Below are 14,495 nucleotides of genomic sequence, written 5' to 3' on the forward strand. Positions count from 1 at the left end.
TGGTCTTCCTTCTCAAGACTGCTTGGCTACACAGGGTGTTTTTGTGGTTGAATCCACATTTTAGGATCATTTTACTTCTGTGGAAAATGACACTGGAATTTTAATACATGATGCATTAATTCTGTAGACTGTTTTGGGTAGTATGGACTTTTTAACAATATTAATTTTCCAATTCATGAACATGGAATTTCTTTCCATTTACTTGTGTCTTTTTCAATTTCTTTCATTACTGTCTTACAGTTTTCAGTGTACAGGTCTTTCACCTCCTTGATGAAATTTACTTCTAGATATTTTATTCTTTTTGATGTAATTGTAAATGGAATTGTTTTTCTTCATTTATAAGTTTATAGGTTATGAACACACCACCATTACATTAGATTATCCTGAATTTAACTGTATTTTACCTTTATCAAAGGGATTTATGCTTTCATATGTTCTCTTCTTATAATTAGCAACTCTTTTATTTCAGTTTAAAGAAGACCCTTTAACATTTCTTATAAAGCCAGCTTACTGGTGCTAAACACTTTCAGCTTTTGCTTGTCTGGAGAACTCTTTATTTTTCCTTCAATTATGAAGAAAAATTTTGCCAGGTAGAGTATTCATGTTTGGGAGTTTTTTCTTTCAGCGCTTTAAATAATTCATGCCACCCTTCTGACTGGTAAAATTTCTCCTGAAAAATCTCCTGAGTCTTATGGAGGGAGAGGAGATTCCCTTGTACAAAATGAGTTTTCTCTTATTGCTTTTAAGTTTCCCTTTTTGTCTTTAACTTTTGACAATTTAATTCTGTGTTTTGGTGTAGGTCTTTTGGGGTTCATCTTATTTGGAACTCTAGATTTCCTGAATCTGGATGTCTGTGTCCTCCCCAAGTTACAGAAATTTTCAGTCATGATTTCTTTCAATACATTTTCTGCTCCTTTCTCTCTCTCTTCTATTTCTGGGACCCTTGCAACATAAGTATTGGTCCACTTGATGTTGTTTTATACATGTCTTTAACCTATCTTCATACTTTCTCATTCTTCTCTCTTTTTGCTCCTCTCATTGGATGACATCTGCTGTCTTTTTCTCAAGTTCTGCATCCTGTCTTCCACTTCATCCAAACTGCAGTTGAATCTCTCTATTGAATTTTTCAGCTCTGTTATTATATTTTTTCAGGTCAGTGAATTCAGTTTGGTACTTTATATTTTATATTTCCCTATTGAAATTTTTACTTTGTTCATGAATTCTTTTCCGGACCTCAGAGAGTATCTTTGTGACCATTGTTTTGAACTCTTTATCAGGTAAATCACTTATCTCCATTTTAGTGAAGTCTTTTTCTGAGGTTTCATGCTGTTCTATTGTTTGGAACATACTCCTCTGTGTCTTCATTTTCCTTGCATTTCTGTGCTGGTTTCTATGGATTAGACAAAACAGCCACCTCTCCCAGTTTTGAAGAAGAGGCCTCTGTATAAAAGATAAATTTTACCATTCAACAATGCCCTTCCTCTTGGCTGTCTTCCAATTCTTTGTGAAACTGCATAGTGTGTTCTTAATGGCCCCCAGTAGTTGAAGGTGGGCCAAGACCTATCAGTGTCCCAAAGAGGCAGAGCTCAGTCAACAACTGGATGCCAGATGGTTTTAAGCTGGATCCTCAAGTAGCAATTTTTGTTTGTTACAGTCCTATGGAACCCATCAATTTAATTAAGCCCTGTTGGCCATTGGAGCCATGCAATCATGGGGTATCCTCTGAAAAAAACATGGCACAGATGTGTGTACAAGTTCCTTCCAGGAGATACATTTCCTCTGAAACAAAATAAAGGGAGAGTGCCAAGATGACACCATCAAGTTCTTGGTGCTGCAGTATTAAATTGGAAAGCTGCCCCTCAGTCCACAGCTATTAGAATGAACAAACAGCCTTCTTTCATGAAAAGACTGGGTGTGTTTCAGTTTGCTGCCTCTGCTGTGTACCCTTGGGAATTTGCCACAGTGTGTCTGCACAAACCTTTCAAGAATTGTCTCCTAGTTTGCAATAGCCTTCTGAGTCTTGTGCATCCAAGCCTTGTTGGCTTTCAAAACTAGATGTTTGGGAGTACATCTCTCACATGGAAGTCTTAGAAGTTGGGGTTCCAATGGATGGATGGATGTGCGGTCCAAACTCATCACTCCTTAAGGAGAAGCTGGGAGTTGTGATATCTCTCCTATTCTGTGTTGCTTCACCACGGCTGGGGCTTATGGCAAGATTGTGTCTCAGCCTCTCCTTCCTACATTGATGTGTATTTTTTCTCATTTCCCCAAAGAGTAAGAGTCACTCAGCTAGTTTCTGGATTTCTTTCAGAGTGAATCTTTCTGTCTGTAGCTGTCTGTTTGGTGTCCCTGAAAGGAGTAAGTTCAGGAGCTTCCTATGTCACCATCTTCACTGCAGCTTCTGAGATGCCCAAGTTCATTTCCTTTCACCCAACCATACATCATACTTCAGCAAACAGTTGTCTTCATTCAAAGAAAGGAGGAGTTAGTAACCATTGCAGCAGAAGAGTAGGAGGTAACAAACCTCTTGTTCAGGTTAGGGGCAGCAAAAGGGGCACCTGGCCTCAGTCTTGAATCATGAAATTCAACAAGTTTTTAAAAGCATTTTAAAATTATATTAACATGAATATCAGCTTTTGACAGTTTTAAATTTTCATGCAGTCTTCATTGTTCATTTTAAATATCACCCATGCGGAAATAAAGTAATAAAATCTAGGCAAGCTTTGTTTTCTTGCTAATTTATACCTAATGTTATCTTTCAACTTAACTATGGACTTTACTCTTAGACTATGTATAGTCAAGGATTAAAACTTGATGCCACTAAAGATAAAGAGATGGTTCAGAATTTTACAAAATTAAAAATTTAAAACTCCATGCCAATTCTTACCATCAGCAAAAATGTTAAAAAGCTAATTTGAAGCCTGAAAATGTTAATTTTATTTTGTAGATTAAATTTAATGAACTTAGCTTAAGTTTCTTGTGGAAAATCATTCTGGAGACTAAAAAGTAGCTACATGACACTTTTAAACTTTATTGTAAATGTGTACATATGTTTCTATCAAAGATTAACTGAAAATGCTCATTTTTAAGTATCAGTATCTGTTTTTCACTCATGCCTTGTTTTCAATATATCTGTTTTCTCTATTCTTTGCTTATTTGAAAACTCCAAGGCCTTTGACACAGACTGAATTCTGGGTGTCAGTGGAGAGTGGTTGCCATGAGAATGACAACTTGACAACAGTAAGTACCTTGTTATATAAGGTTTATACAATTACACTATCAAGGTTCACCATTTTTTCACCAGTAACTTTCAACATTTACTCTCCCATTTTTTTTTTTTGTGAAAGCAATTCAAACTTGTGACACAAAGCCAAATTTCAGTAAAACTTGATCTAATAAAATCTTGTACAATGGTACTTTCACACTTTAAATGAAATAAGTTTCACTCTCCACTCAGTTCTTCACCTTGTACATCTTAAGAGGAAATCCAGTTTCTACAACCCAAGCCTATGTAATTTATGCCATCTGATAATTTGGCAGGCGATTAACAAAATTCATGCTTCTCCTTTCATGGTATAGTTTGTCACACAAAAGTAGTCCTTAGATAGCAGTTTAATTCCCTACCCCACTGCCTCTCCAAACATGAGAGCATCTTTCTGCTGGTGGGATGTAGATTATATAGAAGTCAGGGGTTGGAACAAGCACAGATAGAAGGTAACTTACTCCTCTATTCATTGTGTAAAGGGAAACTGCCATTGACTGAGAATATTTCACTGGAACCATTACTACAGCAAGAAGAAACTGCCATTGCATGAAAGCCTTAAATGTTTGGGGTTAATTCTTACTCGAATTAATACAAATAAGATTTCAAAACATATATTTAATGTATTTATGTTTACTTTGCTTTTGTATCTTTCAGATTCTTTTGGAGGGGTTAAAAATCACAACATTTTAATTATTTTAATTGAATGTTTTCAGCTTGGTTCACTGCATAAAACCATATCTAGAAAACTGAGATGATGTGGTAATTCAAAGGTACAATTATAGATCCCTTCTGTTTTTCATTCTGAAGGAAGCCCTACAGTTGAGGGACTGCAGCAGAATATTTCATCCACAGTTAGTAAGACTAGATCAAGTGAGCTCACGTAAGTCAATTTGCTAGTTTTTCCCATTAATCATGGCACATTTTCTTTTGAGGTTTTTTTTTTTTTTTTTTTTTTTTTTTTGCTAAATTTAAGAGCGATGTATAAGATTTTTAAAAAAGGAATAGTGTAACAGCAGCAAAGGACTGTATCTGGGTTTGTGGATGAAAAGGGGACTGGAGGTTGGTGGCTTCATAGATCAATAAAGATGCATAAGAAAGGACAGGCCACCCTTAGAAGGACCAAAAACTGTGGAATGGATACCCATGGAAAATCATGACTTTCTTTGACAATATGTGTTATGATGATCTTTGTATCAAATAAAATCATTATTTTTTCCTTTATTCCATGAAATATTAATTTTCTTTGAGGTATTGCTTACAAGGCTCTTACCTGGAGAGTTATCCACTTGGCGAAGAAAACTTAGAACAAGAAGAACCGTGTTTTGAAAGTCAGTAAAGTCGTGGATGAAGGGGGCTCTATCCCCGTTAACAAGCATTCGTGGAGGCAGGCCCTTCTGGAATTCATATGTTCTGACCAAAGTTGTTGGAAAGAGGGCTACAGCTAAATATTTCACAGCCACACACCAATTTCTTCCAAAATTTGCTTCTGGTTTAGAATAATACTCCAACCTAAGAGACAAGTGGAAACAGGTACAATTTTAATTAGTCCATTCAGAATTTCAGCCTCATTATTTTCTTGCTTCTGTTTTTGATTTTTTAGTTTCAAGTTTTTATTTAAATTCTAGTTAATTAACTTATAGTGTAGTATTGTTTCAAAAGTAGAATTTAGTGATTCGTCACTTACATATAACACCCAGTGCTCATCACAAGTGAGAAACAATGGTTTAAATAAACTGCAATGGCTTAGACAAACAGCAAGCCCTAAAAACAATGGCTTAAATAAACCCTAGGAAAGAGGTGAGGGCACCAGTTCAAGGCACAAAGGCATATAAGCAAAGTCAGATCAAATGGAATCTTTTCAAATGATTTAACTGAATCTGTTACCAGACAATTCATCTAATATTTCAGTTAAGATATAGCCAAGTTAAAATAAAAATAAAAATACACCTTAAGAGGCTCCTTTTAATATAAAATACAGATATACGTGCACCAATCAATCTTAGGATCCAAGATCCAACAGTTTTAAGTATATGTAGACCATACAGAGCTCAGTATTGTCTCATGTAAAGAAAAAACCCTAATATATTCTTTAAAAAGTAACATATGAGATTTGAAGGAAATATCCCAGTATATAATAGATTGCAAACATGTCTGCAGTTTTCCAAACTCACTCTATCTCTGGTGTTTGTTTTTCCCAGGGCCCCTTCCCTGTTACATTGGAAGGAGGTGGGAAGGAGAAAGGCATAACTTTCTGATCCTGGTTCAGCCATAATATTTAATTTGGCCAATAGGATATTAGCCAACTTGACACCCTGTAAGCCAGTAATATGTTTTCACAATTTGGTTTCTCTCTCTTGTCAGTCTGCCGTCACTATGGTAAACACTCAAACTTGCTTACTGAAGAATTAGAAGACAAGTGGAGCAGAGCTGAGCTTCACTCAACCCTGGAATGCCAATCAAAGTCAGCTAACACGATGTGAGCCTAGGAATGAGCAGACCTGCCCAGCTGAATCTTAAACATGTGAGGAATAAACACTGGTCTATGACACTGAGATTTAGTAGTTATCACCTGTCTACATTCTCGTGAAGAAAACAAAATGAAATACAGGACAACACACCTAATAAATTGCAGACTTCTCAACAATGAAACTGAAGCTAAAAAATAATGGAGATATGCCTTCAAAAATCTTAAGTATTACCAGCTAGGTTTCTGTAATCACTCAAAGCCTCAGTCCGAAATCGTGATAGAATAATGATACTGTAAGAATGCAAATTACCTACAATTTTTTCTTCTTATACAACTGTTCTGAATCGACTAGTATGTAAATCCTGACAAACAAAGTAATCCAAGAAATAAAAAGATACAGGATATTGGAAAGGGGCGATTCAACTCAAAGAAGAGACAAAGGAAATCTAGTACAAAGATACTAGAGACCGAAGAATCCTATCAGACCACCTAGGCAAAGCAGAGCAGGTCAACAGCTCTGAAAGAAACCTCTTCAAGAAGAAAAAATTGATGTAATTCCAGATGCTTTTAAACATGTTGAGAAGAAACTTCCTTGGTTTGCCAACTTGAAGTAATTAGCGTTGTATACAATAGAAAGTAAACAAAAATATGTAAAAAATTATCAACGCTAAAGGGAATAAGATAGCAAAGGAAAATAATTATAATCAGTTTAGTACATGTGATATGAAGAGCAATTAATAGTTAAAATAATGTAGCCACTGAACATTGTCCCAATCCAAATCACTAAACAATCATGCAGAGAAAGTGAGAAGTGGGAAGAATTTGTATGGTGTGTGGGTGAGGGGAACTAAGTGGTAATTTTCTATGGCCATGATAAAAAGGATTATACTTAAATCTATAAATCAGGAAATGTTATAGGATTTTTTATTTTTAGAAATATAGTACCAAATAGCGAAGCAACCAGTGGTTATAGTCATATTCTCCCTGGATACAGCTGTTTCATTTACTTATGTATTTTTGGTGGAAGAGACGGAAAAATCTCATAGAACCACGTGACTAAATCATTGCCATATACGAAGTGGATAATATACAAACTAAAAGTGACCCAAAACAAAAAGTAAGAAAGCACACCTGAATTCAATATATGAATTAAAGGAACAGGAAGGAAGGAAGGAAAGACGGGAGGGAGGGAGGGGGGAAAGGATGGATGGATCTCTGAAGAATTCCTGAAATAGAGATAGCAGCAGCTGTGGGAAGATGCTAAGATCTTCCCACAGACCATTCCCACAGATGGTCTAAGGGCCATCCATCCACTATTCTAACTCCTAGGACAGGGAGGCTCTGATCACACTCACTTGCCTGCTAACCTACCTAGAGGGAGGGAGAAGAGGTTAAGAATGATTTTTTGTTCAATTCGGTGATTGCCTGCATGGTTCATCTCTCCCCAGAATTTCAAGACTCTCCATCAAGGAAGTGAATATTGTATTTTATTCCTGCTTCATTATATATTAAAAGGTGGAAGCATTTTTTTATTGTTTAATAGCTTTTAATATCTTTTTAGAAGGGAAGAACCTTGGTAGTTACTGACCTCATCAAATGAGTTTGTAGGCTATGTACCTTGCAGACAGTACAGCTTGCAGGTAAGAAAATGAGCTATGGAGTCAGGAGAAATTTGAATACTAGCCCTGCTACTCCCTGGCCATAACATTTTAAGAAAGTTCCTAAACAGCTCAACTACATACTTGGGATCTAGAGAAAGGAGGTGTTTTCAGGTGAGATCTTATATTAGGATACTTCAGGAAATTTCTTTTACTTATTGTACTTAAGAAACAGTAGCTGTTTAAAAAACCCATTTGAGAGAGTCACTTGTTGATACCTAAATAGAAGGCCAAGTAAGAAGGATCAAATTTCAGAGAATAAAAAGAGCTATTAAAAAGCAATGTTTTGGTTATAATTATTGAGGAAAGTGCTTCTAACACTATCAGAAAAAAATTTTTTAGGTCATATGCTTGTGATCAAAATAGTCATGTAAATATTTAAGATTATACACCAAAAATTCATTGCCCTGTGATTTTGGAGTTTTTAAATAAATTTAGCCTGTTAAAAATATGGTATTTCTTTCAAAAGCAGTTCCATTACATATATAGGAATAAATACAATTAGATTAAAAGTCTAAGTCCACAGGAGACAGGAAATATGCCTATAAGAAAAAAGTTTCTTCAATCTCCTTGAATTTACCTGAAGTACTCTTATATTTTTTAGGGACAAAGTTGGATTCTCTAGTGATTTATCTTTGTATATGAACCTGGAACATCTGTAAATGAAAGAGTAATCTAGAACAATGACTTGCTATCAGTCATATCTTGAGGTAGGCAATCCCAGGCCAGAATCATTGTCTAATAATCTCATTCCTATTTCCTGTCATCAGAATAGAAAAAGCAGTTGAGTTACAACTGCAGCCCCAAATCCTATCACTGATGCTGTCCCAGGAGAAAACTCTTCCATTGCCCAACTTAATATCTGATTTTTGAAACCATATCAATAAAGGAGGTAAAGGAGGAAATGTGCTTTGAATCTGCGACTTACGTGATTTATTTACCTAACTGATGGAGTCAGTGGGAGAGACAATCAGTGAAATTAAGAGGCACACATGCCTGCCTGGCTTTACCAGTCTACTCATACAATACCAAGGAACCCAATTTTGTGGTTCCTGTTTTTTACCATACCCAGATTTCTACCCCACACTTCACTCAAAGTGGTTGACTTCACCCTCAGACAGTGTCCACAATAGCTAATTTTATTATGTGTCAACTTGACTGGGCCTCAGGGTGCCCAGATATTTAGTTAAACATTATTTTGGGTGTTTCTGTAAGGGTGTTTTTTGGGAAATCTCAGTTTCCAAAATCAGTGGACTGAGTGAAACATATTGCCCTCCCTAATGTGGATGGGCCATATCCAATCTTTTGAAGGTGTATTAGAACAAAAGTCTAACCTTCCTTAAAGTAAGAGAGAATTCTCTTGACTGATGGTCTTCAAACTGGAAGATAAGCTTCTCCTGCTTCCACCTATCTACCTACCTATTTATCTATCTATCATCTAGCTAATCTATTAATCTATCATCTCTCTATCTATCTATCATCTCTCTAACACTATCTCCTATTGGCACTGTTTGTTTGGAGAATCCTGACTAATACATTATCATTCACAACAAAGCACTCTAGATATAGAGTGTAACATGTAGATATAACATGTAGAGTGGCTTGATAATCTGCTAAGCTATCCTGTGTGCTAATCCTGATGCTAGTTTATCTTTTTCTTTAAGTGTGTACCTACCATATGATGTGCCCATGGTCAAAATAATGAAGAAAATTTTTCTTTTTTTTTATATAGAGAAATTGTTGTATATTTTATTTGTTGGTTGGTTGGCTAGCTGTTTTGTTAGTTATCAGTTGGTTAGTAAAAGATTTTGCCCCTTCTTCATAAAACACTTTTTAATCTAATCATTCTAAAAGAGTTATACTTCATCATTAAAATACTCAGTGAATAATATTATTTAAAAGGAAGATTAACCATCACTTTAGAAGAGGAATAAAAAGGTGTTAAGTAAGGCCAAAATCATTTACCATCTTAAATAGAAATGATTTGCTATCCATTCTTACCTATCTTCAAATATTTTGCTAGCATGTTCCAAGGTTGAAACATGTGCAGCCCAGAAGTATTTCAACAGGTCTTCAAAGCTACTAGAAGGATTCTGCAAATGCTGTAGCAAAGGAGACATTTATTCGTATTTGAGAAAATATAACAATTTCTTTCCTTAAATTTCATTGAATCCCATATATAAGCTAGAAATATTCTACAAGAGAGGAGAACTTTTGTTTCTAAGAACTATGCAGGCCCTTAGTGAATAACACTCCATAATAGAGTATAATAAATATCTATTATAAGTATTATTACTGAATGCACCTATAAGAGATGAGCTGCAACAATTTTCACAAGAGTCAGTATTTTATACTGGCCAGGAGGATTTTGGTTTTGGTTTGTCATTTGTTTTTCTGCCACCATAGTAGAAACTACCACAAAAGTTTAAAATTAAGAAAAAGAGGAAATTTTTGTTAGGATATTTAATTCAATCATATCTAAAGTAGTGAATTAATAATCTACAGAACAAGTAAATCTATCTTTTTATTGTGGACCTTCTGCCACTTCTATATTTAGCCAATGTTTGCATTTTGCTTATTGAATATTTGGTTTTGATTGTCACATAATTGTTTAGTTCTCCCTATGTATGATCATTTATTAATTCAATTGAAATAAGTTAATTGACTGTTCTAAAAACAAACTCTATAATTGTATTTCTCCCAAGAGTTAACCCTTGGTTGCCATGCAGGTTCAATTAGCCGGAATACTCCTTTTATTTAGTAAGATACATTTTGTGCTCTCACATTTATGTATAATTTAATTTAAATGAGTGGATAGACTTTGTGTTAATGTTGTATTGGTTCAGAGGGTACTAATGGCACATAATACCCCACTGTAAAGTAATAATATAATTTGCATAACAATTTACATTTTTGCACTTAGGAAAATATTACATGATGAAAACAAAGACCTAGACAAAAAACATTATATAGAAAAGGAAATTCTCTTATCACCTCCTAAGAAAATAAATTATAAAACTTAAGAAAGCAACCTGGTAAAAGGCATTCCACTTGCTCATTATCTCAGGATAGGATGATTGACAACTAGAAATATTAAGGCAAAAATTCGTCTGATCCTTGGGTGGCGGCAAAAGCATGATTTGGTCTGATGATATCCCCATTATGCCGGAATCAACCGCAGCCAGGAAAGGTAATGCACTTAGAAAGTAATTCATATCTGTAACAGCAAAAATACTTATTATTATCACAAGCACTAACAAATGCGATAGAGAATATTTTTAAGTAGTCTGTAAACTAGTAAGCAAAAATCACAGGTCCAGAAACCAAAAAGTTAGTCACTACCAAAAAAAATTAAAAATCTCCCTAAGGATCACATATATAGCTTTTCTTAATAAGCCTAGAATCATAAATAAACACAGACTCAAGCTGTTGTCTATATCTTAAATAAAAATTAATGTTGACATTTCATATTAATTTAGTATTACTTAATATCCATTTTTTCAAAGTATTGGGTAAAAAAAAAAAAGAAAATTATCTATTTACGCATAGAATGATACACCTCTAACTGAAGCTTTATCATAACAATACTTTTCTAAAATATTTAATGTGGCAAGAGTGTTAACATTTTGTACTTTGTACTTAGTCAAGTTTAATGTGCAACCATGATATCACAAAATCCTTGTTTTATATTGGGTTTTTAAAGCAAACATTTTGGGTAAGTGTTGACAATTGATCTTTGGATAACTAAATTGGCAATGAATTAACTTTTTTATTTCTCTCTAAAAATAACCTATTCCATCAGATTTAGATATTATAATTTTGATAGCTATAAAGCTTATACTGATTCTCACTGGTGATGCAGAACGTTGTCTATGATAAGACATGTATTTATGAATGCAATTCTACGCCCCAGTGGAGCAGACTGCTACTCCAAACTACTAAATCAATCGAATAAAGAAGCCTGAGTTCTACATCCGTGGCCATGACTGTGGGTCTTTGAAAAGAACTGGTTTGCACAGTATTAGAAAAACATGTAAAGGTGTTATATGATGTGTGTAAATCCAAGAAAGTGAAACTTAATGTATTCTTAGAGATATTGGGAAATATCTCTAAGAAATTGTGTGGAAATTAATTTTATTACTAAAAAACAAAACAGAATTAAAGAATTAGAAAATAACCTTTTGATTATTTTTGTATTAAATACGTGACTGAGCCTTTGATTATGGATTGACAAAATCATTTGTGGCACACTACTCTAACACTTATGGTTTTAAAGTCAAACACAGTCGGTCTGAACAAAATGAGGCAAAGCCCTATTTGCTTGTTCTCTCATTTCTCATCCTTCCTCATTCTGGAGACTCTCGTGGGACCTCCCTCCTGACTGCCAGTGCTGGGCTTTCAGAGGCCATGGTCCTTTACAGTTCCTTGTTTCCGTCCTTCTGTGAAAAGCGCTGTGTGTCCTGAGGAATCATTATTGACCTTATGGCTGTTAAATTCTAGAATGTGGCATAAAGACCACAAGGTACATGATGAAATAGATTCCTTCTTACAAAAGAATAGTATTATTTTGTCTCTGTCTCTAAGATTTTAGGTTGAATACTTTCCTTGGGAATGGCTATTACCTATTTTGCTATTTAAAAGGATCTACCAGGGGCACCTGGGTGGCTCAGTGGCTTAAAGCCTCTGCCTTCAGTTCAGGTTATGATCCCAGAGTCAGGAGATCAAGCCCCACGTCGAGCTCTCTGATCATTGGGGAGCCTGCTTCCCCAACCCCCCGCCTGCCTCTCTGCCTACTTGTGATCTCTGTCGAATAAATAAATAAAATCTTTAAAAAAAATAAAAATAAATAAAAATAAATGAACCTACCAGCCCACCAGCTGTCCACAGAGATACACAAATGATCTCCAGATTCATAGCCACAGCCTTTCCTTCCTCTGGGATCAGCTAATCTTCCTAGAAAAGAGAGGGTGCAGCGATTATTTGTTATATACTAACATTAATTCCTGAATATCAATAAATATTTTGCTTTAAATTATTCTCTTCTTCTTTCATTGGTCCCCAACAAGTCCCTCGCACTCAATCCTTCTCCCTTCCTTTTCTTGTCCCTTCCTTAAACACACACACACACACACACACACACACAACCTACAGTCAAGCACATGTTTCTATGCTATTCTATTTCCAGGTCTTGTCCTTTGCCTTAATTTCCAATATTATCAAATTAGAATAGAATTTCTCAGGTGGACTTAAAGACTGTTTTTTTTTTTTTTTTCTTTTAACTAGGTAGTTATTTTCAACATGCAGCCAAGACTGAGAAACACTGTTTGGGCTCATTCTTTTATTTCCTAGTAGATTTCATTTCTATTTCCCCAGTAAAATTTCATCCACATTTCAGGTTTAGGTTAAATTCATTTTTTTCTGATCACTCCAGCTGACTCCACTCTGGCCTTTGTTTTGCACTTTTAATGTCTATCCAAGAGTTATTGTTTATTGTTTTCTATTTAATTTCTGCTATCTTTCCTATTTCACTTGTGCTGTAAATTCTTTAATGGCAGGGAAACTGTCTGAAAGTACTCATTCACACCCCATCTCTCCACTGCTCTTAGCAAATGTTGAACACTTATCAGCTCATCAATGGATGAGTTTAGTCAGACTTGATCCTGATGTGTGAATGCAAAGAAAGAAAAAGAAGAGCATTAATCTACCAGCTCCCCTGTACCTCCCCTGAGGTTGGCATGCCTCCCATAGCAGACTTTATATTAATGATTTCTCTTGGACAAGGGTTGTTTTGACCCCAATGAATGCCAGATAAATAGGAGTAGATTTGGGTCTCAGGATATTCCCTAACAAAAAAGCATGACTTGTCCTCCTCAGTAGCTCCTGAATATGACCACTGCTCAGACTTAAGATCAACCATAATCTACCCTCTATATCTTTTCTATTGGAATAGAACATATTTCTTTATTGGTGGTATTATCAGTGTGGATAAGCTCCTTCATGAGCTTTTTCTGTTGGCAAGAACAAAAATATCTAATTTATGAATCCTTGGCCCACAACATATCTCCCAATGAAACACTAGAATGTATTTTCAAGAGGAATCAATCATTTGCAGAGAAACATCCTTATGAACAAGATGGCACTCCTTACGTATCAGCACTATCTCCATGTATAGGTAATCACAATTGGGACTTCAAAAAAATTCAGGTAAATTTGACATCAACTTCTGTTTTTAATGTATATCCTTTTGACTGTTTTGCTCATCTAAATGCTTCAAATGGCATCTAGCACCTAGCAGGAGTTCAATAAATATTTGAAGTATGCTCAATAGATTTCAATAGATTTAATATGAAGTCTTTTTGTGTTTGGCAACTATTCCTTATGCCCCATTGTGGATTCTAGTCAAGACAAAAGCATGTAAAAGTAGGCTTTATGGAGGAGAAGTGAAGAAATATGGTTATGAGGGGAAAGAGGAAAAAGAAAAGAATCAATTTTCAAAAACTTGGTATGGTATTTACAGAATCTTACTTCCCAATTACTATGTGGTCATATTAGTAGATCATCAGGATGAAAACAAGAGTCATTCTTACCTGTTCTGTATTGCCAGCCATGCTGGAGAGGTAAACCCCAAAAAATATTTTGTTCATTGTTAGCCACAATGTTTTCAAAATAACTCGCTGTCTTGTTCACTAGGATTTTGTACATCCCCAGTCTCTCCAAGTATATCCAGGGATCAATGAGGTACTTTCCATTCTCTACCCTGTAGTCACTGAGCTGACCAGGACTCTTCTCCCACAGTGGTGGATACAGATCTGAGAAATTATATGCTCCTGCTAGAGAAGCAGAAAAGCAACCAACTAACACACAGGTCCAAGGAAGAAGGAAAGCCATTGTACCAAAGCTGGGGACTGAGACTGTGGCCAGGCTTTTATTGGGAAATGGAGGAAGAAGTCATGGTATTTGCTTATGTCTCAGCATGTCAACACTTTTTGTTCTTTTCCCTGAAGATGACAGAGTGAAGATGGAAAGGCCTTACCAATGAAAATAGGATGCCTCTCTTGTGAAATAATAAATTGATTTATTGATAATAAATTTATCAATATAGTTT

General features: G+C 35.3%; 1 protein-coding gene across 1 annotated transcript; it reads right to left on the reverse strand.

Annotated features, from left to right (window-relative positions):
• Positions 1–2,797: 2,797 nt before the first annotated feature.
• Positions 2,798–14,278, reverse strand: LOC131834610 (protein LEG1 homolog). The gene is made up of 6 exons (XM_059179291.1): positions 13,978–14,278; positions 12,257–12,343; positions 10,423–10,607; positions 9,392–9,492; positions 4,536–4,774; positions 2,798–2,820 (listed from the first exon to the last, which is right to left on the reverse strand). The coding sequence occupies exons 1-6, from the start codon at positions 14,276–14,278 to the stop codon at positions 2,798–2,800; spliced, it is 936 nt and encodes a 311-aa protein (XP_059035274.1).
• Positions 14,279–14,495: the final 217 nt, after the last annotated feature.

Source organism: Mustela lutreola, chromosome 6, assembly GCF_030435805.1.
Source record: "Mustela lutreola isolate mMusLut2 chromosome 6, mMusLut2.pri, whole genome shotgun sequence".
NCBI lineage: Eukaryota > Metazoa > Chordata > Mammalia > Carnivora > Mustelidae > Mustela > Mustela lutreola.